This window comes from Asterias rubens, chromosome 1 (assembly GCF_902459465.1).
Source record: "Asterias rubens chromosome 1, eAstRub1.3, whole genome shotgun sequence".
Classification (NCBI taxonomy): domain Eukaryota; kingdom Metazoa; phylum Echinodermata; class Asteroidea; order Forcipulatida; family Asteriidae; genus Asterias; species Asterias rubens.
In genome coordinates, this window is record NC_047062.1 from 4,307,907 (window position 1) to 4,335,598 (window position 27,692).

The 27,692-nt window shown below is 37.9% G+C and overlaps 2 protein-coding genes across 2 annotated transcripts; both read left to right on the forward strand.

Moving 5' to 3' along the window:
- Window positions 1–1,634: 1,634 nt before the first annotated feature.
- LOC117300636 lies at window positions 1,635–13,174 on the forward strand. Its single transcript, XM_033784327.1, has 8 exons — window positions 1,635–1,805; window positions 4,494–4,572; window positions 4,769–4,868; window positions 6,284–6,408; window positions 8,153–8,387; window positions 9,595–9,732; window positions 10,379–10,486; window positions 12,315–13,174. Exons 1-8 carry the CDS (start codon window positions 1,643–1,645, stop codon window positions 12,390–12,392), a joined length of 1,026 nt encoding a protein of 341 aa, XP_033640218.1. The 5' UTR covers window positions 1,635–1,642; the 3' UTR covers window positions 12,393–13,174.
- Window positions 13,175–16,643: 3,469 nt separating this feature from the next.
- LOC117289750 (NF-kappa-B inhibitor epsilon-like) lies at window positions 16,644–26,080 on the forward strand. The gene is made up of 4 exons (XM_033771017.1): window positions 16,644–17,396; window positions 19,305–19,410; window positions 20,112–20,370; window positions 23,053–26,080. Exons 1-4 carry the CDS (start codon window positions 16,957–16,959, stop codon window positions 23,460–23,462), a joined length of 1,215 nt encoding a protein of 404 aa, XP_033626908.1. The 5' UTR covers window positions 16,644–16,956; the 3' UTR covers window positions 23,463–26,080.
- Window positions 26,081–27,692: the final 1,612 nt, after the last annotated feature.

Consider the following 27,692-nt stretch of genomic DNA (forward strand, 5'->3'; position numbering starts at 1 on the left):
AACCATTAGTTGAAAACCTCTTCACCACACATTGATTCCCTTATTTAAAGGCTGAAACTTTGACAGTGGTGTATTCCAGGCTGGTGTATTCAGTAGTTTATACAGTTAGATATTAAACAAACCTGCTCTGCTGCCTGTGAATGTTGTATGTGTTCTTAGGATCGAGACCACAGGGCCAAATTTCAGTGAGCTGCTTAAGCACAACAAATAGCTAAGCACAGCAACATTTTGAGTGGGATCAACTGCACATTTTTGCTATCTGAACACGGTTAAGCAATATTTTTAGCTTAAGCATCTCTATGAAATTTGAGGTCTGGTTTTTATAGTTAATGACAAACCTAACCTAAGTTAAGGAAACTAGATGCCCCCCCCCCCCCAATTTAAGATCTTGTGTGAGGGTCAACTTAAGATTATAGCTTCTTTATATAGTAGTTTCAATGTAAAAACTATTTTTTCTAGTACGTGTAGATAATATCTTTGTGCAAAAAAAAGTTATCGCCACAACTGAGCATCTTATAAGAAAAAGTAAATGGCTTAATAAGAGCACTAAACTTGGGCTTGTTAAAAAAAAATGCAAACAAAAACTACTGTTTTAAGTGCCCTCAAATACAAATAGTATCCCCCTAAAATTTTACCCTTGCTGGGCGCTGATTCAACTGCAACTTGACCACAGGTTTTGAGGATGGGACTTGGGAAACACTTGGTGAAGGCACTACAGTTAAATTAGTTTTAAATTCATTTGTTATAACTTATTCTTTTATGCACTTCTGATAGTACTAAATTTTATATGGCATTTTCCCTACGGATATAACAAAATTATGACGGATGGGTATGATTAGATTGAATTATGAGACCTGTATGTAATTGTACTTCTGTTGTAAATAAATTGATATCAATATAAACCACAAATAAATTGAGTAAAAAACTTCTGTGTGTACTTATATATATTTCACTAATCCTGAACATGACTGCATTTAATATCAAATACATATTTGTCATGATAAGAACACAAATTGTTTTATTTTTTAAAAAAAACTTCTATGAATGATTAAAAACAGTGTTATGGTGCTGAAAACTGGAAATAGTTTGGTATTTATTATTGCACAATTGTTTTGTTTTATTTATCTTGTTGTTTATTCTTGTTTACATTTATATAATAAGGAAACTTAATTTGAAGTCAAACAAGAATAGAGAGGCTAGAACAGTTATTCATCCCATATCATTGCATGCAGATCATTTGGTTAGGGCCAAAGAAGCAAATTGCAATTGGGGTGTACTTTTTCCCTTCATATTTGTATCTAATTTCTTGGCCATGCCATTGGGTTAATAAAGTATTTTGCACAACGAATTAACCCCGTTCTCAAAATGATATGTGTTAATGATCTAACCCGGCCCATATACAATGAACTGATCACGCAAAACTTTCACTGTCTAGTGTGTGTCGATGAAAACAAAGACTTGATTCAAGTTTCGTGCGTGAGGTCCCTAAGTTTTCTGATGTAAGGCGAAGGTACTGAAAATAAAAGGAAAGGGACTTGAATCAAGTCTACTAATCAAAATAAATTATAGCCATAAATCAGTTACAGCGCCCTCTTTAGTTGAATTGCCGCAAAATACTAGTTTGTTTTTGTGCACTCAGTCGATGTCTGTGGGTGGAGAGGATGGAGTATGCAAAAGAATAAACGGCGATAAAAAAATGACAGAAATGTTTTCAAATGTTGACGAAGCTCAAGTACTGAATGCTTTGAGCAACGTTACTGAAAAAATCACGGGTCTTCTCAACACAGCAAAACAGCAAGCACAAGGTGGTCACTTACTAACCTTTTTGTTACCGTATCACGATATTAATTTTTTTAATTTATTTTATCAAATCAAATCCATCATGTCCATAGGCATAGCTTGGCCAGGCCTATATTATTTCTTTACGAATTGATATCGTAACCCTCGATCCTCCGGTGCTACGTATGATACAACTGTTGTAGCATGTGGCGTGTGGCGTGTTTTTTTTCCAGGACGAACGTGTGCAGATAATAGACCCTTCCCATGAAATATGTAAATTGCACGTTTTGGTTGGCAAAATGAGGGAACATCGCGCTGTTTTGTACACGACCATGACGACTAAATGGCTGCATGACGCAGACGCGATCGCGCGTCTGCTCAGTGCACAACTCTATGGCCTTTGCCAACCAACAGGGTCTGTATGCATGCGTGAATGTAATTAGCATATTTCATGGGAAGGGTCCATTACCCACGTTCGTCCTGGAAAAAAAAACCGCCACACACCAGGGTAGACCCAGGGAAGCTAAACGAACGCACCCTTAATCTGCTAATTTTGAGACCGTACTTTTTAGCCTCACTTTTTTCCCAGGATAAACGTGGAGAATTATCTGCACACATTCGTCCTAGAAAGAAAAAAACACCAGATCCGTTTTTTGTGTACAAAACATATGGACACGCGTCTGGGAACCAGACGTCTGGTTCCCAGACGCGTGTCCATATGTCCCTCCGCCGTCGGAAGGAGGGTTACGTTATCGCAAGTCGCAACTATAGAAAGGGCTGAATAATTACAACTGATCACATTGCCAATCAGTGTTGTAATCAAGGACTGGAATCAAATTCTAAACTAAGACCAAGATCAAGTCTGAGACCTTGACTAGGGTGTCGTGGCCGAGCAGATAATAATAGCACCGAACTCAAGCTCTGGTGCTTCTGTTCAGCAGAGTGTGGGTTCGAATCCCAGTCGTGACACTTGTGTCCCTGAGCAAGACACTTTGCTAGCTTCTCTACACCTACTTTTTATTTTTTTAATTTTTTTAAATTTTTTTTTATGAAAGTCGCCTGACACACAAGGCCTGAAGGCCACTTCAAGGTGTGGGCTACAATTATTTTTTCCAGAGGCCGTTACCACCTACTCCTAGGCCTGAAACAGGGTTGTAGGCTTGGGTATCATCAATTCGAAGTCTGGCCGGTAGAGCAGAAAGCACTACCTCCCCAGAACTATGAGGTTCGTTCTGCCAAAGTTAGGCTATCGTCTCTCGTAACCAGAGACGATAGCCAAATGAACCTCATACTAGTTCTAGGAGTACTCTCCACCCATGAGTAAATGGTACATGTGAGGGCAGAAGGAAAACAGCCTTGCCCTCTCAAAGATAAAATTTCAGCCCAGGTCAACATTCATCATGGACACACTGGTGCTAGATTAGACCCAGTAAGTGGGGCGCTGTACTAGCTTTGCTCAAGACAGTCACATTATTCACTCCGAAAAAGACGCCGTTGTAAACCCACCCGTATACACTCTGCGTGGTGCGTGTAATCACACCACACGACCCCCCCCCATATACACACTGTCACATCGTACCACTACTGTGCCCACAAGTCATCCGCACTCGTACCACGCGGATAGTGTACGGGGGCATCGTGTCGTGCGATGTGGTTACACATTTTACGCACAGTGTATACGGGTGGGTTTATACAGCGGCGGTCTTTTTTCGGAGTGAATAATTCGACTGTCTTGAGCAAGGCTAGCGCTGTACTAGCTAATACGACCGATTATGACAAATTTCGAAGAAAAAAAAGGAGTACTCACAGCGCCCCAGTTTCTGGGTCTAGTACTAGAGCACAAAGGTGTGTACTGTTATGACTGTAATCCAAAACTTGGTCACCCATGGCATAATATTAATAACTCTTATTTGGAAATTCCATATTCTGGCAATTGCATCACAGCAAACCCCCTAGCAGGGAGTCGCCTACTTCTAGACATAGGGGAGCTTTATAGATTCTAGAAGTAGGAGTCGCTATGTCTCTTGGAAATATCTAATCCGCATGACTGAAAGCATTTAATTTTGGGTCAGTTTACTTTTTGATAAAAAAAATGATAAATGTCTTTGAATATCAAACATGTTAGAGTGCAACATCCAAACAAAAGACCAAAGTACAAAACAAAATTTGGTCATGGTTAAAATGAGCTGATTACTCACACAGACGGGAATGTTTTGAGTACTTCATAAACCTAAAATATAAATGACATTTCGTCACACTGACTGCATGGAAAGGGGAATAAAATTATGAGTTGCGTGCTGTACAGGTTTATCAAGGTGATAAGGTTCGGGTAATTCCTTTTTGCCAAATAAATATCGTGTGTTGTTGAAGACAAAAGTTTTTATAAACCACTTGTAAGAGAAACTGGCTAGTTTTAAATTAAAACTTTCGAATGATTAGAGGTTAAACAAAGAGAATTTGACTAGAGGTGAACTCAAACCAATAACCTCCGAATTAACGAGCTGGCACTCTACTAGCTGAGTGAGCTAGTTGGCGATTTTCCTATTTTTGTTGATATCTTTGTTCAGGGGTGCCAGTCAGAAGCCATACAACCACTCCTAAACTGCCATGGCGCCAGGGATCACACCCAAAATATGGGGGTTGAGGACTTTTTTACTCTGCCAAGAACCAAATATGATTTATTCCTTTTAATCACATTATTTTCTTCCGAACAGATTCGGTACAGCAGTTTGCACAAACAGACATAAATGCTCTAGGAGCAAGCATTGGCTTATATGCAGATGCATTTTTAAGGTAAATATATTGAACTTAATTTGACTTGAAATGAGAAAAACACGTTGGGAATGATTTTTTTAAAAACATTTTTACAGTATCTGTTGTGAAAAAAAGTGCTGCACTGTTTGCTCTCAAAGCGCATTAAACAACTTCTCTGTGATTGTGATATGCGCTATACAACAATGGTTCATTGTTATTATTATTATCCTTACAGATTGGGTGTCACAACACGAAAGGCTTTTGATTCTGTTCTTCGTCATCACCTTAGCAACCAAGATGTAGAGAATGCAGTTCATGAACTTGATGAGTTGGAGGTAAGAAAAAACTTAGTCACACATGTCATCTGTGAATGAAACAAAGTAAAGAGAGCTGGTGTGGCAGGAGATTCTGTCTAGTGCTATGCAAATAGTGAAACTTGGTGTTCAGTTAACCGCTGGCCAACTATCTGAAGTTGACCGGATTTTCAAATATGTTTTCCCCACGTACTTACATGCTAAAGGTAGTGAGCGCCACAACCGCAAGAGGGCGCTGTTGGTTTGTGGTCGTTCGTTTGTGAATGAGACCTTGTGACCCATTGACTGATGTGTTAGGAAACCGGGTGGCGTATGGGCCGATTGATATTAGTTTTAGACAGTGTCACTCGGTTCATTCATGAAAATAACTGGATCTAATTTAAAGATGGCGATTTGCTTTTTCTTCTGATATCGTGATGGACTCTACGTGTAGAAGGAAAGCTTTCGGAATCTTTTAACAAAAAGCATCAACAAAAAAAGGATTCAACCAACAAATTCCTTTCGGTCGTCGCCCTAACAATGGCGGATAATAGGAATCCGTTTACTTTGTTGTTGTAACAGGAATATCCATTTTTTAAAATAGGTATCCGTGCCCCTTGCGGATATCCCGTTAGGTCAAAAATTGCATTCACGGTTAGGTTAGGAAAAGCTTTTTGCCATTTACCAGATATTCAAATTATTCGCCCAGGCCTAATTCTGTCCCCCCTTAAGATTCTGTACCCCCAAATTTGGCAAACTGTGTACAAACTTCTTCTAAAAGCACCCTCTTTTGAACCTCCTCCAGCCCATGTTAATAATTGATGAGGTGTATCAGAATCTCTGGGGACAGATTTCCCTAGAACACTTGCACATTAATCCGGAGGTCACAGGTTCAAATCCAACTTTATATTCTAAGTTGAGTGCAATTTCTCATTAATTTGCACAAACTGGCTGAATATTTATCCCTGTTAAGATTAGCCTGCCTTTAGCAAATTACCTCCATAGCAGGGGTTCACTCAGAGCAAGTTCGAGTGAGGCACTATAGTCGACCATTGGTTGATTTTGCCTGGTACCCAGGATGTATTGAATGCATAGGTAACCAGGCAAAATCAACCAATGGTTGCCTATAGTGCCTCACTCAAACTTGCTCTCAGCTGGCTATCGGTGGGTGGGTCGCAGTCGAGTGCCTGGAAATAAAAACTGGGTCGGCAGCCTAAAAGTTCACGTCCTGATTGACTGTTATCAGGAAATATCTCTTTTTGTCATCTTGAAACCCATTCAAAATGTTCAGCTTCCTCATCTGCCATTTGAAGGGGCAAATATCACGTTAAATTTGGGTATTAACCTTGGAACTAATGGTTCCAACAGAGGCAAACCTTGACCCTCACATTAGTAGTACACCGATGTCATTTTGTAACATACCATCTGTTGACGCATTGTCATAATGTTTTTTGCAGACGGACTGGAATGTATTCCTTAAAAAAACAGACTCCCAACTGGCGAAGGATAAATCCCACTCTAAGCTTCATATAGGCTCACCAGGACCATGTGACATTGAAATTAAAAATGCAAGGACTGGCTGGTGAGTGGCATATTAATTTGTACCCCAAATGTTTCATTAAAGCCATTGGACCCTTTCGGTACAGAAAAAAAAAAAAGTTCACAGATTTACAAATAACTTACAGGGTTTACAGAAGGTAGTGGTGAAATACTTCTCTTGAAATATTATCCCATGAAATGCTTTACTTTTTGAGAAAACAGTAAAACAATATCAATTCTCGTTAACAAGAATTACGGATTTATTTTAAACACATGTCATGACACAGAGAAACGTGCGGATACAAGGGTGGGTTTTCTCCCGACTTCGATGACCGATTGAGCCTAAATTTTCACAGGTTTGTTATTTGATATAGAAGTTGTGATACACGAAGTGTGGGCCTTGGACAATACTGTTTACCGAAAGGGTCCAATGGCTTTAAATGAAAATCTCTCTTTAGAAAACAATTTCTTTGACAGGTAAATAGTTTTGCTGAACAATACATATTAAATGATGGCATAAGTGTGTCATAGACCTAGGCCCAATTTCACAGAGCTGCTTTTTAAAAGCACAAAAAGTAACCCAAAATAGTTGAATTATGCTGACGAATTTAAGGTTACCAGCCAAAATACCATGTCCTACTCCTATGCACCTTTTTTGACTGGTATCCTCACTTTTGCTCAACAGAAAATTGTTAAACATCATGTTTTGAATAGCTAGCTCTATTTAATTATGCCCTGATTTCAAGATGTTAGAATGTTTAAAAGACCACACCCACTATATTTACCATTGAGATGACAGCAGTTGAATGGCGATGATTAAAATCAAAACAATAATCAATTGAACTATATTGTCAAAGCTAATGAGGAAATAACACTAGATTGATTGATTGAATTTATTCAGATAAAGATACAGCAAGAACATGCCAAAAATACATACACAACAACAGGTGAACACACAATGAAATCTGATAAACCAAAATAGAACACAAGATAGAAATACTGCACTTTATGACACAATACTGCAATTATCCAAGGATAACCTCAAATAGCCATTAACTTAGACTTATTTCCATTGGGGTCCTTAAAATTTGATGGCATTTAACATGATAATGCTGAATAACATTTCATTAAAGGCAGTGGACACTATTGGTAATTGTCAAAGACTAGCCTTCACAGTTGGTGTATCTCAACATATGCATAAAATAACAAACCTGTGAAATTTGAGCTCATTCGGTCATCGAACTTGCGAGATAATAATGAGAAAAAAAACCACCCTTGTCATGCGAATTTGTGTGCGTTCAGATGGTCGATTTCGAGACCTCAAGTTCTAAACCTGAGGTCTCGAAATCAAATTCGTGGAGAATTACTTCTTTCTTGAAAACTATGGCACTTCAGAGGGAGCCGTTTCTCACAATGTTATGTACCATCAACCTCTCCCCATTACTCGTCACCAAGAAAGATTTTATGCTAATAAATATTTTGAGTAATTACCAATAGTGCCCACTGCCTTTAATACAAGCATTGGGATTTCTTGAAGCTGAAAGTAAGTGAAGGGCTTTGTCCTGGGTTAAGCCAATCTTTGCAAATGACCGAGCTCCATCTCCACAGTGCTTAAGCAGCATGCAGCATCAGAGTACAGGTTTCTTCAGAAGACGATCTCCACCCAAACTCATAAAAGAGATAGTCATTGCATGGTGTTACCGCAAACCTTTCCATATCAAATGAACGTTGTCAGAACTTCCTGGATGTGATTTTAAATTTGTTATTATTTTACTTTTGAAATATAGTGTAACACGTTTGGGAAGCCTCCTCAGTAAGGGCCATCTCATCTTTGTTCTTCTACGACACTTTGCCTGACTACCGTGACGTGATCACGTGGCTGAGCTCCAGAAGCGTGCACAGGAGGTGACCAGGTACGGAGGTCACGTCGTGGTTATCTCTTTCGGCTCACAGGAGGGCGCTATGGACTGGTTGGATCAAACAGGGTGTACATTTGACATGTTTCTGGATGCAGATCGACAGGTGGGTTGTTTGTGGTTATAAAGATACAACAGCACTGAGGCAACAGAGGTGATTGCCTCCATGCCCCCGGTCATGCCTTGGTGCCCTTGAAATTCTGTAAAAATTTACAATTTTTCCTTATAGTACGCCCTTTACCAAGGAGAAAATGCCTTGGTGTCCTTGCCCTTTCAAAAATGAATCATACAGACTTGTACAATATTGGCATCATCAATCCATATTTTATATTTGTCAGGATTACGTGGTCATGAAGTATTTTTACACCTGAAAACAAAATCAAATTCCATTAATGCTGAACGATGAACAATGTGATTAATATACAGCTTAGAGGGAATTCAGTTCAGTTTAGTTCAATCATTACAGTACTGTAAACAAAGTTTGTTCAACAGTTAAAAAATAGTTTCAAAGAACATTTGGTTTGAAAAGGTATTCTTGACCAATCGTCTCAAGACATGTGCTTGGTGTTTTGCGAAATGTGCTTTTAAAAAATGAGTTTCAACAGGATTGTGGTTTCCCTGGTTTTTTTCCTGATTTCATAATTGAACCTTTAATTTTTCTTGAAATAAGTAATTGAATCACCAAAGGGAGAAAGAAAAAGTCCACATTGTGTCAAAGCTTGTTGTTTTGTGTTTCTGATGAAGCACTGAGTCTGTAAATCTCTATAGAGTTGTCCTGATAGCCGCTACAAACAGCGCCTTCTTGTGATCAACCTTTGTCATTGCGAGTTAGGGCGCGTGATAGCTAATAATGTGGGGGCGTGTTTTTGTGGCTGAGATGCAGAAGAATAACGGCGATCTAAAGGCCCAGTCCCACTGCAGCGAGACTGATAACGATAACAAGAGATGTTAAAAAAAATTAATAACGGTAACGATGCAAAGAGAACGCATTCCATTGGTTGAATAGACTTGGCATATTCTGCAGGGAACAATTCAACCAATAGAGTGCGTTCTCTCTGCGTCCTGATCGTTATCGTTTTCGTTATCGTTGCAGTGTGACTCGGTCTTAAGACTTGAAATCATCAAGTCTAGTAAATCTCCTGAATTGTAACATCTGGGAGGTTCTGGGTCTAGAATAAGGGGACAGACATTACATTACATATAGAACCCAGGCATGCAACCCAATTCCAGGAATAAATTAATACAAAAAATCTCAACACGATTTCAAACCTTTCTCTTTATAATTTGTCTTCAATGTTCCGTGTCCAATGTAGATCTATACAGCTATGGGTCTTGGCATCTCTATATCTAAAGTATGGAGCATATCCACGGTGATGTACTATGCTGACATGAAGGCAATGGGTAGGACCCTTCCCTCAGCGGCAGAAAACATTGAGGATGATCCACTTCAGGTTGGTCATACTAGGAGTTTCTTTTTCCTCTGAACTTTCTAAATTATTAGGGGAAAGAAATTTCACAATGGTTTTTTTTTTTCCAAGGGATGATGATTACTTTTTTTGTAGTCATAGTTTAATGGTTCAATCCTTACAGCTAATCAGACTATTTCTTAAGATCTTTTTTAAATGAACTTTCACTCTTTCATTAATTACAGCTAAACTCCAGAAGTGTCGCAATGATTTATCAGGTTTTAAAGTATTGATTCGCAATATGGGTATAATTTGCGTTGCAAAGGTCTGCTGTAGGTTTTGAAATTGCCTGGGACTTCTACATCTACTTTCCTTTTATGGATAAAGGGGACTTCTCTTTGTTAACTTCATTGTCAAGAAATTCGGTAATTAACTAGCCTGTTCTAGTCATCATCAGGGGAAAAAACTCTTTTGGAAGTAACAAACCCTCCTACATGTAGAGTATTCTGTTAAGCTCTCTCACTTGATTAGTAATAACCACTAAGACATTGTTATGCCACAATAATAAGTCTGTATTTGTAGTATTTGTATTAGTTTTCTGTTTCTACGTGATTTGCTCATGTTGCCTTTTTTCTTGTCTCATCAGAGGTTTTTGCTTTCACAGTTCTATGTTTTCTTCTCTTTTGGACAGATGGGCGGGAATCTTGTTCTGGATCGTCACGGTAACACTATGTTAATACATTGCAGTAAAACACCACCAGACAGACCATTAGTCGACACTCTGATAGAGATTCTAAAGGTTTGTTGTTTCTCAACCATTTAAACCCTAGTTTCAGTCTCGTGGAATTGTTTGGCCGAGCGGTAAAAGAGCACCAGATTCAAACTCTGGTGTTTCTGATCAGTAGAGTGTGGGTTCGTATCCCCAGCCGTGACACTTGTGTCCTTAAGCAAGACACCATTGCTCCATCCTTCAAAAAGGGGCGTAAAGCCAGTGATTCCATGTGTTGTGTAATGCATGTAAAAAAAAACAGTGCACTTATCAAAAAGAGAAGGGGTACTCCCCGGTGTTCCCAGCTGTGGCTGCTTAATGCGCCGTAACAGTCTACATAACTGGGTCTCAGAATTCATAACTTTCAATAACCTCTCTTTCTGTATGAATGTATATACTAAGCCCCTAGAGTACATTGTTGGTAGATATTTGCGCTATATCAGACTTTGATAGTATCAATATTATTAGTCTCAAAACAAACCTTGGTCTCAGCCATACAACAACCACAAAGTGTCCTGTGTATTGTTTTCAATTCATTAAATTTATTTGATATGGTTGTGAAGCCAAGGACTCCCACAAAAGCAAAGCTAAATCACTGTACTTGCCAGGAACCGAAGACAAGGAAGGAAGTTTCAGTTTTGGATGTGGTAGGAAAACCCCAGGGGTTTATTCCAGGGAAATCCCATGCAATCAGAGAGGGCCTGAAACCAAATCCATTTAATTCATGCCCCTGGTGTGATTGGAATGGGGGGTCCTCATCATCATCATCATCATTACCATCCTTCGTCCTTAGACGGAATAGAAGAAGCAGCGTTGATGAAGTGGTGCCAGGTTGCTTTGTCCCTCATTAGTTGTTTAGTCTCGATTTGACTGGGGGTCCTAGAGGTGGATGGCAAAGAAGATCCAGAGTTGGGCGCTGCCTTCCAGCCTGAGCCTTCTCAATATTACTGTACCTATGGCAATCAAAAACTCTACTCATAAAACCCATCTAAATATTCCATTAAAGGCAGTGGACACTAGTGGTAATTACTCAAAATAAATATTATCAAAAAACCTTTCTCGATAACGAGTAATAGGAATAGGTTGATAGTATAAAACATTGTGCAAACCCTCTGAAGTGACATAGTTTGGGAGAAAGAAGTAATTTTCCACAAATTTGATTTTGAGACCTCAAGTTTAGAATTTGAGGTCTCGAAATCAAGCATATGAAAGCACAACTTCGTGTGACAAAGGTGTTTTTTCTTACATTATTATCTTGCAACTTTGACGACCGATTGAGCTCAAATTTTCACAGGTTTGTTATTTTATGCATATGTTGATATACAGCAAGTGAGAAGACTGGTCTTTGACAATAACCAATATTAGTGTCCACTGTCTTTAAAACATTTATTAGTTTCAAAATGTAACAGGGTTTGATGCACCATTAGTTCTTCTTGGACAAGTGTAAAAAATTCCTTTCTTGTAATCTCAAAATAACTTATGTGTCCGGTTGACTGAAAGGAACAATTTGTTGTTGCTTTTTATGCTTTTTAATGAGATATTCCATGTAATGTTTATTCAAAATACTGAACAAATAATGTTGGGAAATTATCTCACACACTTTGTAAAAAGTATGTCTCGTGAAACTACTAGTCTATTGAAGTTTATTGAAATCAAGCCTTCAAAGATTTCTAATGGTTACGACCTGAATTCATACCATATGGAGTAAACTAAGTGAACAGCATAGTTATGACAGATGTACTAATTAAATGTCTTAAACGACTGAATCCCCTTAAAAAGAAAAAAGTAAAATTAGACTTGGGGATTAGCTTTAGAAGAAGGTTTTGTTAAGAATCTAATTCCTTTATTCCCAACACAGGACCTCAAGTTTCCTGAATCAAGCAGACCAGAATCTGAAGATGGTGGCGAACCTCCGAAGAAGATCCTTAAGAGATAAATTGTTTTGTTTTGTTTGCAAAATGATGGTTTTTAGTGAATCTGTGTGTATGACGGCAAGGGCTTCAACCAAATCTTCTGGCAGCCTTGGCTTGATAATTAAACAGATTAGATAAAAGGTACATTTTTGTATCTATAAAAGAAATTGTAAAGATTACTAAGGAACTACAGCTGGTTTATGTTTTTTTAATGAGATTTTCCATATAATTGGTAATAAAATTCAAAGAATATTGAGAGAAATTTTGTAACTTTTCCCCTGGTGAACTTCTTGTAGGTGATAAAATAAATGGCACTAGTCAAAATTCAGTTTAGTAAAAACACTGTCTTGTAACTTTGCCAATGTTGGTTTATTGCATACAAGGTTTCATAAGATACAAACCTTGACATATTTGAAATAAACACAAAACTGTTTCTACTCTAGCATGAAGTTGCAATTAATGACCTTATAATAGCTCTGAGCTGACAAATCTGATACAATTGATTACATCATACCTCTCTCTTGTGTTTTATTATGTGGTTGTCTTTTTTGCATTTTGTTTGTTTACATCAAACATAAGTAGGGTTACGTCTGTCTCCTGAAAAGACTGACACATTACCACTAAACATCGTTAGGCTTATGTAATAGGTAACTTAGTTCTCTGTTGGCATGACAGACATATCACCGTACAGTTGTTTGAGCTTTGGCCTCCTGACATGTGCCCAATTACATAGAAAAAAATTGCTTGGCATGAAATTTCTTACTTGATAAAAACAGGATTACCAACCAAATTTCCACAAGATTTTCAGGATAAGCAAACAACAGTTGAATACTAGTAACAAACAATATGTAACAAATGGAAATTTGGTTGGTAATCCTGTTTTTATCAAGGAAGAAATTTCAAGCTTAGCAAATGTTTGTGCTTAGCAGCTCTATGAAATTGGGCCTAGTCGTTTCTTTGTCTATTTTTTTCTTCAATTCTGTGCATTGTGTGATGTGCTTTTGATCATGTTATGTATGTAAAGGACACAATATAAGTTTCAATTTTTTTTAATGAAATTAATACAGTTTATAATATTATTTTGATGATAGAATTTTTCTCTGAAAATGGTCTATAATAAATAATACAGCAACTGACCTTAGGAGGTGAATGAAATGTTTCTGTCAAGTTTGTGTGAAATAGGAGATAGGGTATGTGGTTGGGTAAACTTATTCAAAAGTCCCTAAAAAACAGCCCCTAAAAAACAGCCCTTTGAGGAATTTTATCATGTATACCCCATTTGTAGGCAAATACTTGTATGCTCTGTGATATTGGAGTGGAAAGAGCTCGTTTTGATAATCTAATTTTTAAAGTAAATGCTTATTATGTTAGGCATTCTACTCCTTTAAGTGCGAGAGAGATTGCCATATTGATTTTAAGTTAAAATCTTGCTACTCTGCATTATAAGGCGATACAAATTCTGGCGCCTGGGCATGCAGGTTACATGCCAACATTCCATAAAGTTTACACTGCTGCAATTGGTGCCTCGCCCATTTGTCTCATGCCAAACTGCTGTGTGACATTTGGCCCAGTACTAAAAGCACAAACAACAAACCCATTTTAGAATTGGTTTCCCCCACAGGACTGTGAAAGCATATAGTCCATCACACTTCAGTGAAGTGTTATTCCAAAAGAAACATTTTCCATATTCCATGTGATATTTATTACACGTTACCAAACAGTTTCAAGATTGTTATTGCAGTTTCACTCTTCCTACCTTACTTACCGTTGCTTTTCTTTATTTTATATTGCTTTTATGGAGTGGACAGAACGGGTAATTTTTTTCAGGAATAAATAACCACAATTCTAATCCATCAACTAATTAAAAACTTCCCCTTTCTGTCAATCCACCGCATAAAGTATGCCTGCATTGTTCACTACAATTGAAACAAGCATCAGTGCGCATGACAGACTTCTGGAAATTCCCTGGGATTTTTGCTGAATGTGCAATGCTGTTGTAAGTAGCACCACACCTAACGCCCGTTAAGTTAACATGGCAACATTCTTATTGTTATAAGATAACTGTTTGTTACAACGGGCCTGATACTTCACCCCTTGCCATTGCCTTGGTGCCCTTGAAATGCTCCAGTAGAAATTTACAATTTCCTCATAGGGTGCCCTTTGCCAAAGAGAAAATGCCTTGGTGCCCTTGCCCTTTCGAAAACGAAGCATACAGCCCTGTCTGTATATGGAGGGAAGTGACCGTAGTCATATTTCTGTGGTATATTGTGGGGCACATTTAACTATAGATGCCCATGTATATTAAAATAGATACTTTTCAAACAAGACAAGCATTGGTGTATCTATCATGGATACTCGCGGGGGCTGTGGTGTATAACCCCCCCCCCCCCCCTTGCAAGCCCATGATATATCTCACGATTTGCCGATACAAAATTTAATTTAGCTAAAAAAATTACCGGGGGAAAATGATCCAGTGGTTAAAAGATATTGATAAATAAAAATGTGGGCGTGGTGCATTGGCTTCTTCACGGGGCTCGTGGAGATATATCGACGGTACGTGATTTGTAAAAAGCTATGATTTCGTCTGAAACGGTTCCCAATTGGTTAGAAATCAATAAAAGTCTTGTCTGACATTTTTAATCTCAACAGATCCTCCTGCAGCAATCAGGCCTACAAGAGATTCAAATCCTCAAGTTTGTTGTATGTTGTGACAGTGACAGTTTTCTGTGAGTTTTATTGTATATATTTTTAATACCTATAAATCAACACTAAGTTGACACAAAACAACAAGTTGTAGCTGATGAGCCCTCATTCAACTGATACGAGCTTGGATTGTAGGCAAGAAAATTTCAATTAATTATTTTTTATTAACCCCTCACCCTCAACTCAACACGCTAGAGGGTGATTATTTCATACCAATAATTGTGTTTTTATGCATGCCAGAAAAGGTTTGTTTTGATACATTGTCTGTAAAAGCGACGTTCCAATGGTCACGTAAATCAGGCAAAAATCCAAGAATTGTTGTACCTTTCATCATCAGAATCAAGTAGCTGATGAGCTTGGATCCGTAGCACTTTCTGGAAAAATTTAAAACTATGAGTCCCTTTCATCGATGCCACCCTCAACTAAAACAGCTAAAATGGTATTTACCCAATAATTCTGGTTTGAGCTAGAACAAGTTTGTTTTGGTACATTAGCACGTAAGGGTAGTGCGTCAGAGCCTGCAGTGTACCCGTGTCCGTGCGTCATTCCCTGTATGGCAAGCCTTGAACCCTCACCTAAAGCCTCCCATGAGCGGAGCCTCTTTTGTACATGAATGCGTGGGATTTTAAATCAACCCTTTTTCAAACAAACTCCAAGTAATGATAACAATGTAGGCTGGATTAATGTAGAGACAAACCCGTTTGTTTCATTTCAATGAACATCAACTTTCTACAACTAGTTCCGTTCATGATCTTCGTGGTTCTTGTGCGTTGAATTATTGGCACCAGGCCACATTTGTATTTTTCACTTGTTGACAACAAAATAAACAAAATAGCCCTCTTTATCCCCAGATAACCAAACCATCACATGAAATTACTATGTTGTGCTTTCATTATACCCATAGAGCTATATAATAAGACCATAGCTCTATGATTATACCGTAGTAAACATAGTAGTATTTTACAAGATAGTAAGTATTGGTGCAACTCCACCACCCCTTCCCAAAATAAACATCACACAACAACTACAACATTGCCAACCAAATAAAACACATCAAACCAAACAAAACAAAACAAAACAAAAAAAATACTAACAAAACTAACCAAACTTCTGAACTAAACTAAACTAAACTAAACTAAACTAAACTAACAAGCTAACTAAATTAAACCATGGAGGTAGATTAAACTAAAACAAAACAACGGCAAATTAAAACAGCAACAGACAAAACAACAAGTACAACTTGCGAAACCCCTTATATTTTGTAACCGTGCAGTTTTAGTTTAAACTTTTCCGTTTGAGCAAATAAAGTTTACATGACTGAGCAACAATGCATCTAACTAACAGTTGTTTATCCTAATTACTATTATTGCACACAGTTCATACCAAAATCGTTATTGATAGCTCTTACATGAACCTTTATCTATGCATGTACTTTTTACGAGTCATTGTTCGTGTAGGCGGTTAAAATATGTGGGATTCCCCCAAATAAGACCATCCGATTGGCTGTGATATCACATGTTCAGTTTGGCCAATCAGCTGTATGGAAATCTGAAAAGGGGAATCCCCTTCTACATCCACGACCGGCGGCTGCGTGGACAAATTCGACACTTACAAAAAGCATCTCAACCCGAGTAGGAAGGAATCTCTTTTAGTTGCAGTAAATTTTGAATTTGTATAATTCAGTATTTTGTGCTCCCTTTGGTATCAGTTTAGATCCACACAACCTGTGAAAAACTTCAGTACTTACTAGATTTCGCCAACGCAACGGTAAACGAGTCATTTGATTTTGACCATCATCAACTGAAGCAACGCACGTAATACACACAACAAACGGAACATTTTGTGTGTAGTTTCCAGCGATTCGAGAAGCAAATCAAAGACAAGATGTCTTTACCCAGTGATGTTGAAACAGACTCCGTCATGGATAGTCCAGCAGAGATTCATATGAACATGAATAAGCTACAATCTAAACTTCCCAGCGTTACTCAAGACGAGAGATTTGACTCCGGAATTGACTCGTTACGTTCTGTTGATTCGGCGTACTGCTTGAGCTTCGAAAGGGAATCGAGCCTGGCTTCGATAAATGAGAAGACGTCTCTCACATCACACCTGCAACAGCTCCATCTTTCACATGAAACAAGAACAGAAACCGAGAAGACTGAAACGACAGTAGAAGACATCGATGAAGCTTATCATGATGAGTGTACTATGTCTGAAACACTCGACAATTTGGAAGAAACTGCAAGAATTGTGGAATATCCTGAACAAAGATGCACGGGACGTCTTACAGATGATGCCTTCGACCAAGACCAAGAGGGAGATACGTAAGTTAGCTTTTGATTGTAAATTTTAACAAAGTTTGTTTCTTTAAATCATTAGCTTTAATTACACACTTTGATTAAAACGCTTATTCTGTCTTAAAGTTCAACCTTTGAATCACATTAGTTTTGTAAACAGTACATGTTGTAATGTAACAAAAGATTTATTTAAGAAATTGAGTAATTTGTATCAAAACAATTGTTTCCCATTAAAATAATCCAGCCTTGCTTTGTTAAACAATATGTTGGACACATACTAAATTGCAAATTTGTGACATTTATTTAATGAATAATTGAATTTCTAAAATTGCCCTGTCAGCATGATTGAATTGAACTTTGAATAGGGGTAACTGCAATATGAATTTGATAAAGCATCTTGTGAATTACATTGTATGTCTTGTTGGATGCGACAGGAAAGAGCAAAATACCCATTTTACAGTGACACTCGCCTTAAAATTTCCCGGACGGTGGAAATCACACCAAAGTTTCTCAAGTCAAAGTTCATTGGAAATTGCACATTGGAAAAAATTCCCAGGGAATTCCCCCGTGTAGCACATACAAAGCCTACTCAGTTTGATTGATGATGTGGTGCGCACTGCGCAGTCGGCAATACACCCGGTTCATCGTTGCCAACATGACCGGTGCCACAGAGTGCAGTGAACTATATTAAAGTGATTCACCGTTGTTTTCCATGGCGACAATACTTGACTTTCTGAGAATTGTGTAATTTCCCTAAACTGTTTGTATTTTATTTTTAAGAGCACATGATCGATGTTGTAACATTTTTACCTAATTGCACATATGACATTTGAAAAAAAAAGATATAATAATAGTGTCGTACCCTGGACATGCCGGCTGAATCTGAAAGAGAAGTGTACACGCTGTATAATAGTCTGGGATTAGTGAATGGTGCTGTTGGTTGAAAGTGAGACTTAACTTGACAAATTGTTTTGATTTATAAATCTTCGGGAAAGTTTCTGGGAAAGTCCCCTTGCATTTGCGGTTCGATACTTGGAAAAACCCAACAGTAGCCTATACAAAGGAAGGAACATTAATTTCACTGTGAACTTAAATAATTGAAAAGTTTTCAAAATACAAAAGAAGCGAGACAATGGTTTTGGATGACAAAGATGTTATCGAAAAGGGAAATGTTTTTATTGATTCAACGTAACATTATTGAGTCACCGGATTCTTTGAACTTGCAATTGAATTGACTGAAATCGATAATTCACCACTGACATACAGGATATAAATGCCACCGTATCAACCCCCCCCCCCCCGCCTCACTTTTGTCGGTTTCTTAAAGGGGTATCATGATAATATTTCCTCTTAAGAGCGTGGTTCATCCTTCAGGCATATAAGCAAAGTGAATTTCTTGAGTGGCAAGTGAACAAACTTATAACATAAACAGGACTCGAGGAGTGAGGCCTACCGGCACAAATGAAAATATGATCTTTCTTTTGCATGCTGTAATAAGATTGAAAATATGATCTTTCTTTTGCATGCTGTGATATGATATAGTAATAAAACAAAGCATTTATAAGGCACTATACAAAGAACAGAGAACCTAACAAATGGAGGGCAACACAAGGACAAAAGCAAAATGATAAAGGACCAACAACAAGCCAAATTAGGATGGTTCTGGGGGAAAAATGTCTTTAGTAGGTGGTTAAACACAGCCAGCGATGCAGCTTCTCTCAGACTTGTTGGTAGCGCGTTCCACAAGTGCGGTGCAGCATCTGCGAAGGCTGTGTCCCCACTCCCCAACCTTAATTTTTGATCTAGGAATAAAGAGCCGGGTCAAGTCTGACGAGGATGTCTCTTTTTAATAGGAAACATAGTAGTTTATGTTCAGAATTTTAGTTTTTTTTTTTATTCCCTCTTTTTTCCTCTCTCAAATTTTGTAACCTCCAGGCCCCTTCATCTTGCTATTATTCATAAGGAAGTGGACTTCGCAGAAAAATTCATCATCTTTGTTGCAGATCCTGAGTTACTGAACATCAGCAATGATCTTATGCAGGTACGAATTGTTACAAACTTTACTTATTTATCAGGTGATTTGTTTAAAATTGTTTACAGAATACATGAAAGGATAAGGAACTGTTGGCTTTAATTGTGAAAGTTTGCTTAATATCCTTCCTTGCTAAGCAAATGAGTACCAGAGAGTCAGAACAAAATGATATCAGTTTCCTCGTTGTTCTTCACTTGGGGAATTTTGTTGACTGAGTCACTACAGGCTTTGTACGGAATTTTTGCGTGGGCTCAAGACAGGATTGCTATGCTACTTTCATATATCCCACTTGTTTCTTTGTAATTTTCAACATGCAGAACATCAAAAGTTAACTTGTTTAAAGGAGTTGATAGGTTGGACCCACGTTATATAAAAGTTTGACTTCTTATCCATTAGTCACAGCTTTTAATAAAACTTAAAGGCAGTGGACAATAATATTGGTAATTACTCAAAATAGTTAGCATAAAACCTCACTTGGTATATGAGTAATGGGGAGAGGTTGATAGTAGTCTTTGACAATTACCAATAGTGTCCAGTGTCTTTAAACTCAGCAGGCCACGGAGCCCATGGCCTTCGTTGCTCCTGGTCTTGGCCTTGTGCCCTTTAAAAGGTTCCCATTGACTTTAAAAGGTTTTCCAATGGAATTGCCCTTTGCAAACGAAAATGGCCTTGCCCTTTCTTTTACATTTAATTGTTGTTTGTTCAAACAGACTCCTTTACACCTTAGCGTATTAACAAGGCAACAAGATATCTGTCGTGTTCTCGTCTTGGGCAATGCCCAAATCGACTGCACCGACCGAAACGGCGACACTCCTCTTCATATTGCATGCAGACTGAGAGATGAGGGCTGTATCAGAGCTCTGACTGAAGGAATATCTCCACTCGAGCGTAAGAGAGGGATGGTTCCACAGAATAGAGCAAGTGGGGTACAACAGCTTCCACAGAATCTTGAACTCAGAAACTTTGAAGGTAAGTTCATCAAAAAATTTAACTGAACATTTCTTTGTCATCAAAGTAGAGTTTTTTTTTAATGCAGTCCATCTTTTATCCAAAATAAGAAGATACAAATTGAAACTTACATTGTCAAGGTTCAACTTGTCTGCTTTGGTAAAATCAACGCAGAGTATGCATGCACGTTGGTTTGTTATTATTCTTATTTAGACCTGGTCAAGTATTAAACCAGCGAGCTTGTTGAAATGATTGGTCGAGCTGGTCCATTTCAACAACAGCCCTGATTCTTTCATAAAGGCTGATGAAACTTCACAGAGAACCACACCCCACTCATTAACCTTTGATGTATTGTTCTATGAGTAACATGAGCATTGTTTCCCTGCTTTCAAAATCGATAGCCCCGGGCAAAACAACTACTGCCTGTTGTGTTTTCAGCCATTGTCTTTTGATCAGAGAGTCGCATGACATTTCTATTGGAAAGTCCAGTTGATTGAAATTACAACCAGTTGCATTGCATACAGGAAACAATGGCCCAGAACTAAAAGTAAAGGGAGTTCCGTAACTGGCTGTGATGGTCCTGCTGAAGTATAGACCATGTTGTTGCGTACCTTGCTCAAATCATGCTCAAATCAACAGACATAGCATGGTGTTGCCTGACCTGGGAAAGTTCCCAAGCACAGCCATGACAATTTCCTCAGTCGTGGGATGCCCCTGGGAAATTTTTGGCAGAGTTTCTCACCACTGGAAATTCCCCAACATTGAAACAGATTCATGGTGGGCTGATGCACATGCCACACGTACAACATGCAATACATCAGTCCATGTAGACCATCTGTATAGTTAATAATGGAGGCTGTATCAGGAATTTGTTTGCAAAGTAAATTCTATTTGAACAAGGATGAATTTTTTAGCTTTCATAAATTGTACGCCTTGGAAATTAACCAGTTGAAATAATTGACTTTGTTTGCTAAATGCCTTCAAATGCGTCTAATCAAAAGAGTTTTATCAGATTTTGTGTACTGTATGTCTAGCATTTTACACTCAAAATAATATTGGCACTCGATGTATCTTTTTTTTCCCTTGGCATCTTGGTTGGGCTTACTTCACGAGCAGATTCCAAGCTTTAGAAACGTTAAAATCCACTTTGTTATGAAATCAATGAAGCTGGCAAATAAGCTTACTGGCAAATATAGAGAGGAAATATAGAGAGGAAAACAACAAAATAAAACAGTCCAGAGGGCTTTTTTGTGTCGTTCGGAACACAGCTGCAAGTGCTTTTTTTTTTGTACAGGACTAGAACTGTTTTCCTTTCTTCTCTTCCTTATTTGGAAAGGGGATTGAGATTTTGGATTCGAGTCTCACTTCGAAACAAGTCTGCATACTGAAAAAAATGCTCAATAAGAGTTCCCTTAGAAAGACCATGTAGGGCTCCACTGGATCGCAGGCCAACGGTTTCAGTGTCAGGCCAGTAAACTCACAACCAGACAAGTTTGGCAGTTTTGTGTTTTACCTACCGCTTTTTGTAATGTCTTGAACAGACACAAATTATGTTCAAATGCTGACCATGAGTCTGGAAAATACCTTTCAGTTCTGTTAGAGTAATGAAGTTTACATGAGATCAATATTCTCTTACTCTAGCAGTGCTTAAAATAAAAATTTAAAATGCATGTTAAAATTTATCAGGAAGTTTTTTTCTCGCTTTCACTGGTCTTGTGCACACATTTCAAGTACAGTTAAAATATTGAGCTAGTACAAGCCCTGTAGTCTCGTAGGAAATATCTCACAAATTTGAGCCGTGAACATGTAGTTTGAGGTCAATAAGACGCATGATCTTTGGACTGTTACATGGACTCTGGCCAGCAGCCAAATGCCCAGTTTGTTTTGTGCCCTGTAGTTTAACATTATACACTTGTTGTTGAAACCCTTATTACATTCAGGGTACAGGTTAATTATCTGCCGCTCCAGATTTTAGTTGTGATAAAAAAAAGAAATCCCCAATGAAGGCTTTTGTAACTTGTTTGTTCTTTCCTCTATATTTGGAGAGACCCTGGGAAGAAAAACACTACACAAAAGATTATATCTAGTTCAAGAAAAAAAAATCCCCCTGGAAAAACCCACAGTTGCATGAGAACCCCCTTCAATTGTTTGGGTATTATTGATAAGGTTCAGTGTTCACGTTTGGATGACTTTGTGCACTGAGCCCATTCAGGACCTTCTACCCAGTTGGGTCAAAGGTCAATAGTGAATAGGACTGCTCAAATTTGCATATGGGGAATACCCTTTGAGACTACCATGGCATTAAAGACTGTCCTCTTATTCAGAAACAAGTGTTTATCATAAACATCATGTGACCACAGAGTGTTTTATAGGCTCCTGGGAAGACCACAAGGAAGTACACAAATAAATAGAAATTTGCAAACAGCAACACAACTTTTGTCAGCACAAGAAAATACTTAACCATGTATTATGCATGAGATAGGATGTCGACTCTCCAAGATTAAATAATAAATAAGACTTTGTAGGAAGAGATGCATTGATTATCAATAATGTGATAACGTTGCTATTATGACAAAAGATAACACTACTAATAGAGAGATTTGTATCCCATCCCTCTTTACTGTTACATTATTTTCACAGACTGCACAAATTAAGACAAGTGGAAGTTTTAATAATGTTTTTTTCTCCCCTTGTATGTTGCAGGCTACACATGCATCCATATTGCAGGATTCGCTTGTAGCGTCGATCAGTTGGAGTACCTTGTGCAGCTAGGCGGCGACATAAATGCCCCGGATGGAAAGAGCGGAAGGACCATTCTCCACTACGCTGTAGAGGCGGGTGACTTTTCTCTTTGTCAGTACCTCATTGCGAACTTGGGTGCCAATGTTAATGCGTTGACCTTTGACCAGTGCACACCCTTACACTTGGCAGTAGGGCGAGGCCTGAAGGCCATCATGCTGTTGTTAGTGGGGAACGGAGCAGATAAAGACCTCAGAAACTTTGAAGGAGAGCGACCCTGTGACCTGTCAAGAGATGGAGAATTGATGCTGTACATGAACGCAGGATCTGAGGATAGTATGTACACAGATATTAGAATACAAGGACAATATTGAGGGTATTCTGAACGGTATAAATTCGCTTTGAACATGGGCATGCTGTATGCATTACAAGTATGTACTGAGCTATGAAACTGGGCAGTTAAATTTTGTATACAATGTAGGATATGTATCATTTGTGAATAGGTAGTTCCAAATAGGCGCCATCTTTAATATGGGCAATTTTGGTTTGTTTTTTTTGAGCTCGTCAGGTGTTCTAACTTTTCTATGCAGCAGCTAAGTTCCCCACCGACCAATTACGGCAACAAATGTAAATAAAAAAAATAAAAAAATGGCCTGTCCCAAACGCAGCATTTGTGCAGAACGCATATTGTTTGTATTTGAAAAAATTATTTATCATTGCCCGTAATTAATGGCCGGCTGTGCACAGTGTTGCATCAAGTGGGAACTATCTTTCATATTTTATGACACTATGAAGGAGAAAGAGACGTATGTATAAATGTAAATACATCAGTTCATATGTGATTAATTTGCCTGAATATTAGGCCATGTAGTTTTAAGTAATTTCTCGGGACATGGTTGTGTATCAATTCTTTTCATATTTACATTAGATTAATTTTCTAAGAATTCTACCAGTCAAACATCAACAAAGAGTGTGATTCATCTGTGGATGTTATCAAGAAACCTGTAATTTGTTAAATATTCACAACAAAAGTGAGGTATGATGGGGTTCATATTAATGGCAATAATTTCACTGTCGTGGACCAATAAAGTCCGTCAAACAGTTAATGTAAAAATAGTCTGGATTGCGACATGCTGGTTTTTTATTAGTGACCTGTAGAGGGCAAAACATCAACTGCTCCGAAGGACTGGGCAAGTCTTTACAGTCAAGATTTGTCACCACTTGCACCAAATTTGCAAATTAGTAATGTCACTGTAAAAACATTACATTAGACCTTATGCATTGACATCACTATTCTAGATAGGGGTAAACCAATTTTTATTATGAAACATTGAAAATGAACAGATTTGTACTCGCATTGCAAAGCAATTGGGAGTTACTCAAAGGTTTAAAATGCCATCATTTCAACATGCCTTGCTAGAAGTTTAACCGAGTTTCAGACTTTCTTGTCAGTATTGACTCTCATCCCTGCCTACTCATACACCATGTTCATATAAAGGTCTATTTGAATCTTTTTTGGCACAGTTTGGCTTCAGGATAATGGAGTCTTATACAAATGTCTGAAGCTGTGTTATTTGTTAAAGTTCATTTAGAAACCCTTCCTTGCTCTTTTCAACTGACTTTGTTTTATACTTTATGAAAGGTCAGATGGTGTCTGAATTGCACCATTAGACAATTTGGTACCAGTGCGATTCTCTTTATTGACAGAAAGTCATGGTTGATGGTGTTACATTAATAGTATGATCAAATTGTTTTTGACCAATCACCTGTAATGTATCTAGCAGAAGAACTTTATAGTTTTAATGTATTCGTGTAAAGAATTTGTGAGTTATGCTTTTCAAGATGCTATATTTTAATTGAGGCACTTTTTAGGAGAGAGTGCATGTCTTTAAGTGCTTATGCAGATATTTAAGTGTAAGTTTGGAAGCTTTCCTCACTGGTAAAAATACCTTGCTGTTGACGTTTTTGTTGTTTTTAGGGGTGTGGGTAAAAAGCTCAGGAGGAAAGTCTTTTATAGGGGGTTTGTTGTTTACTGGAAAGGGCTATCATTGAATGAGTTGTATGAACACCAAATTACTGGAAAAAAAGGTATTGAAAAAGTGCAGGAAAGCACATTGTCCTAGTGTGTAATAAAACGGCTTTTGCAGTCAAGTTGTATGTACAGTGTGGTGAGTCTTTGATGCTTCCAATAGTTGTTCACAAAGAAGACTTTTGCACCAACACCTAGAGATCTATAAAGTTCTTACATCATAAGCTAAAAAGCAATGGCACATCACTGTTATCTTATCACATGGTCATAAAGTATTCAAAATCTTATCTGATACTAGTTTGTCCATGTTTAAAAAGAAAAGAAAATGTAAACTTTATTACCTTGTTACAATGGTGTTAATGGTATTTGAAAATGGATTTTCACGGAAGTGGGTGTATGCTCAATTATTATCAAATATGCTCAATTATTACCACAATTTACTTTTTTTGTAGATCTATATTAAACCTGTGAGGAAGTAACAGCAGGAATTGTGTAGATTCTGGAAGGTTCCACAAGTTCGAAGATAATATCTTAGAGGGGAAAAACAGGTCCCAGAGTTGTATGGTCAAGTCAAAGATATAAAGGAATTCAACTCCAGGTGTTCATTTGGGAGGAAACAGTAAAATAAATGACTTAGTGCCATGACTTAGTGTTATCATCAGGGGTGACTAGAATTTTGTTGGGGAAAGGGGTAATAAATAATTCATTGGTCTAGTTCTATGTAAGATAGAGTGAGGGTTTGTAGTGTAAAGAAAACAGAGTGTTCATTTGAAGCGACTGATAATAGGGACATTTGTAATCAATTTAAGAGTTAATTGGCCTTATTTATTTACTCCCGTATACCCCATTATGATCGGTCATTAAAAAAAAATTAACTTATGATTTCCTATTTCAATTTTGTTTTGTCGCTGGAAAGCTTTTTTGTGAATAAAAAATTGCGGCAGAATTAATTCAGAGATTTAACTTGTGTGTTTTGAATATTGAGTTGTTTCTTAGGGTGTTTTGTTTTCCTTCACTACTTTCGACTTTCAGTTTGTGATGTTTCAAAGATTGAGGTAGATTGTAGACAAACACAATCATTTAATTAGATAAATGCAGGCAAAGATTCAAGGGATGGGTCAAGGCTGGGGTCCTCATAACCCCCATTCTTTTGTCTGACTGTTGACTTCTTTTCAATTTTACTAACTTTGAACTTGCTGCATCCTACAGCCTAGTCTCCAAACTGAACCACAAGACTATGACACTGTTAAAGGCAGTGGACACTGTTAATTGGTAATTACTCAAAATAATTATCAGCATAAAACCACACTTGGTAACGAGTAATGGGGAGAGGTTGATAGTATAATACATTGTGAGAAATGGCTCCCTCTGAAGTGACGTAGTTTTCGAGAAAGAAGTAATTTTCCACGAATTTGATTTCAAGACCTCAAGTTTAGAATTTGAGGTCTCGAAATCAATCATCTAAAAGCACACAACTTCGTGTGACAAGTGTTTTTTTAAATTTCATTCACATCTCGCAACTTCGACGCACAAAATGAGCTCAAATTTTCACAGGTTTGTTATTTTATGCATATGTTTAGATACACCAAGTGAGAAGACTAGTCTTTGACAATTACCAATAGTTATAGTGTCTAACTATTGATAGGCCTCTCAGTAAAAGATTGGGTCAGGCCAGACAAAGTCGAGTTAGGACTTCTGTGATGGGAAACGGAAATAAGAGGCTGTGATTTAGCAGGTAATGGGCGAATTAGGTTGGTCCTAGCTCTTATACAAACATCAACTGCATGCTGGTTTATTTGGGCCTAGGTAGATCATTGATGACGGTCTTAACACTAATGTCGCGTAATTATGGCATTGCGAATCCTTATTAAATATAAAGGTGGATTGAGCTATTTTCTTCCTCCATGGATTGAGTAACAAAAATGTGGGCAAAGGCCAATAAGTCTGATTTGTTAGGATTTTTGTGACGCAACCAGGAGGGAGGTATCTGGCTCCGCCCCCTCAGTTCCAAGATCTAACAAAAATCGTTGAATCATGTTTCGATAAAAGCCCTACACCACACAGTATTTTCCTCCGCTTACAATACATTTCATTTTCCTCAGCTTACAATACATTTTGTGTACCCCTTGGAAAAGGAGGGAGAATAGTACTTCTAGAAACTATAAGGCTCCGGGGAGCCTTATAGTTTCTAGAAGTAGGAGAATAGCTACTTTTAAACGGTTTCTTTCGCTACTTTCCACCAAAAACGGCGATAAAATAAAAATGTTATAATAATTATGATAGGCGTAACTTTAGGCCTATTATAGAAGTTGGTCTAGCCATGGAGTAGGCCTATGGCCTAGTAACAATTGGAGAGAAAAAATACCTGGAACCGTTGTGCACGGCTTGCGGGAAACAAAATTGCTTTTGTTTTCAGCCTCAGACATAGGCCTCTCCATCTTTTGTTGTTGGTGTTTGTTTGCGTTCGATTTTGTTTCAAAGAGGGTTTTTTCCATTTGATAATGATATCCCGTTCGCCACAAACTTTGTACATGCTGGACGACACGTTCGCCACTCGCAAACGTGCCATCTCCAG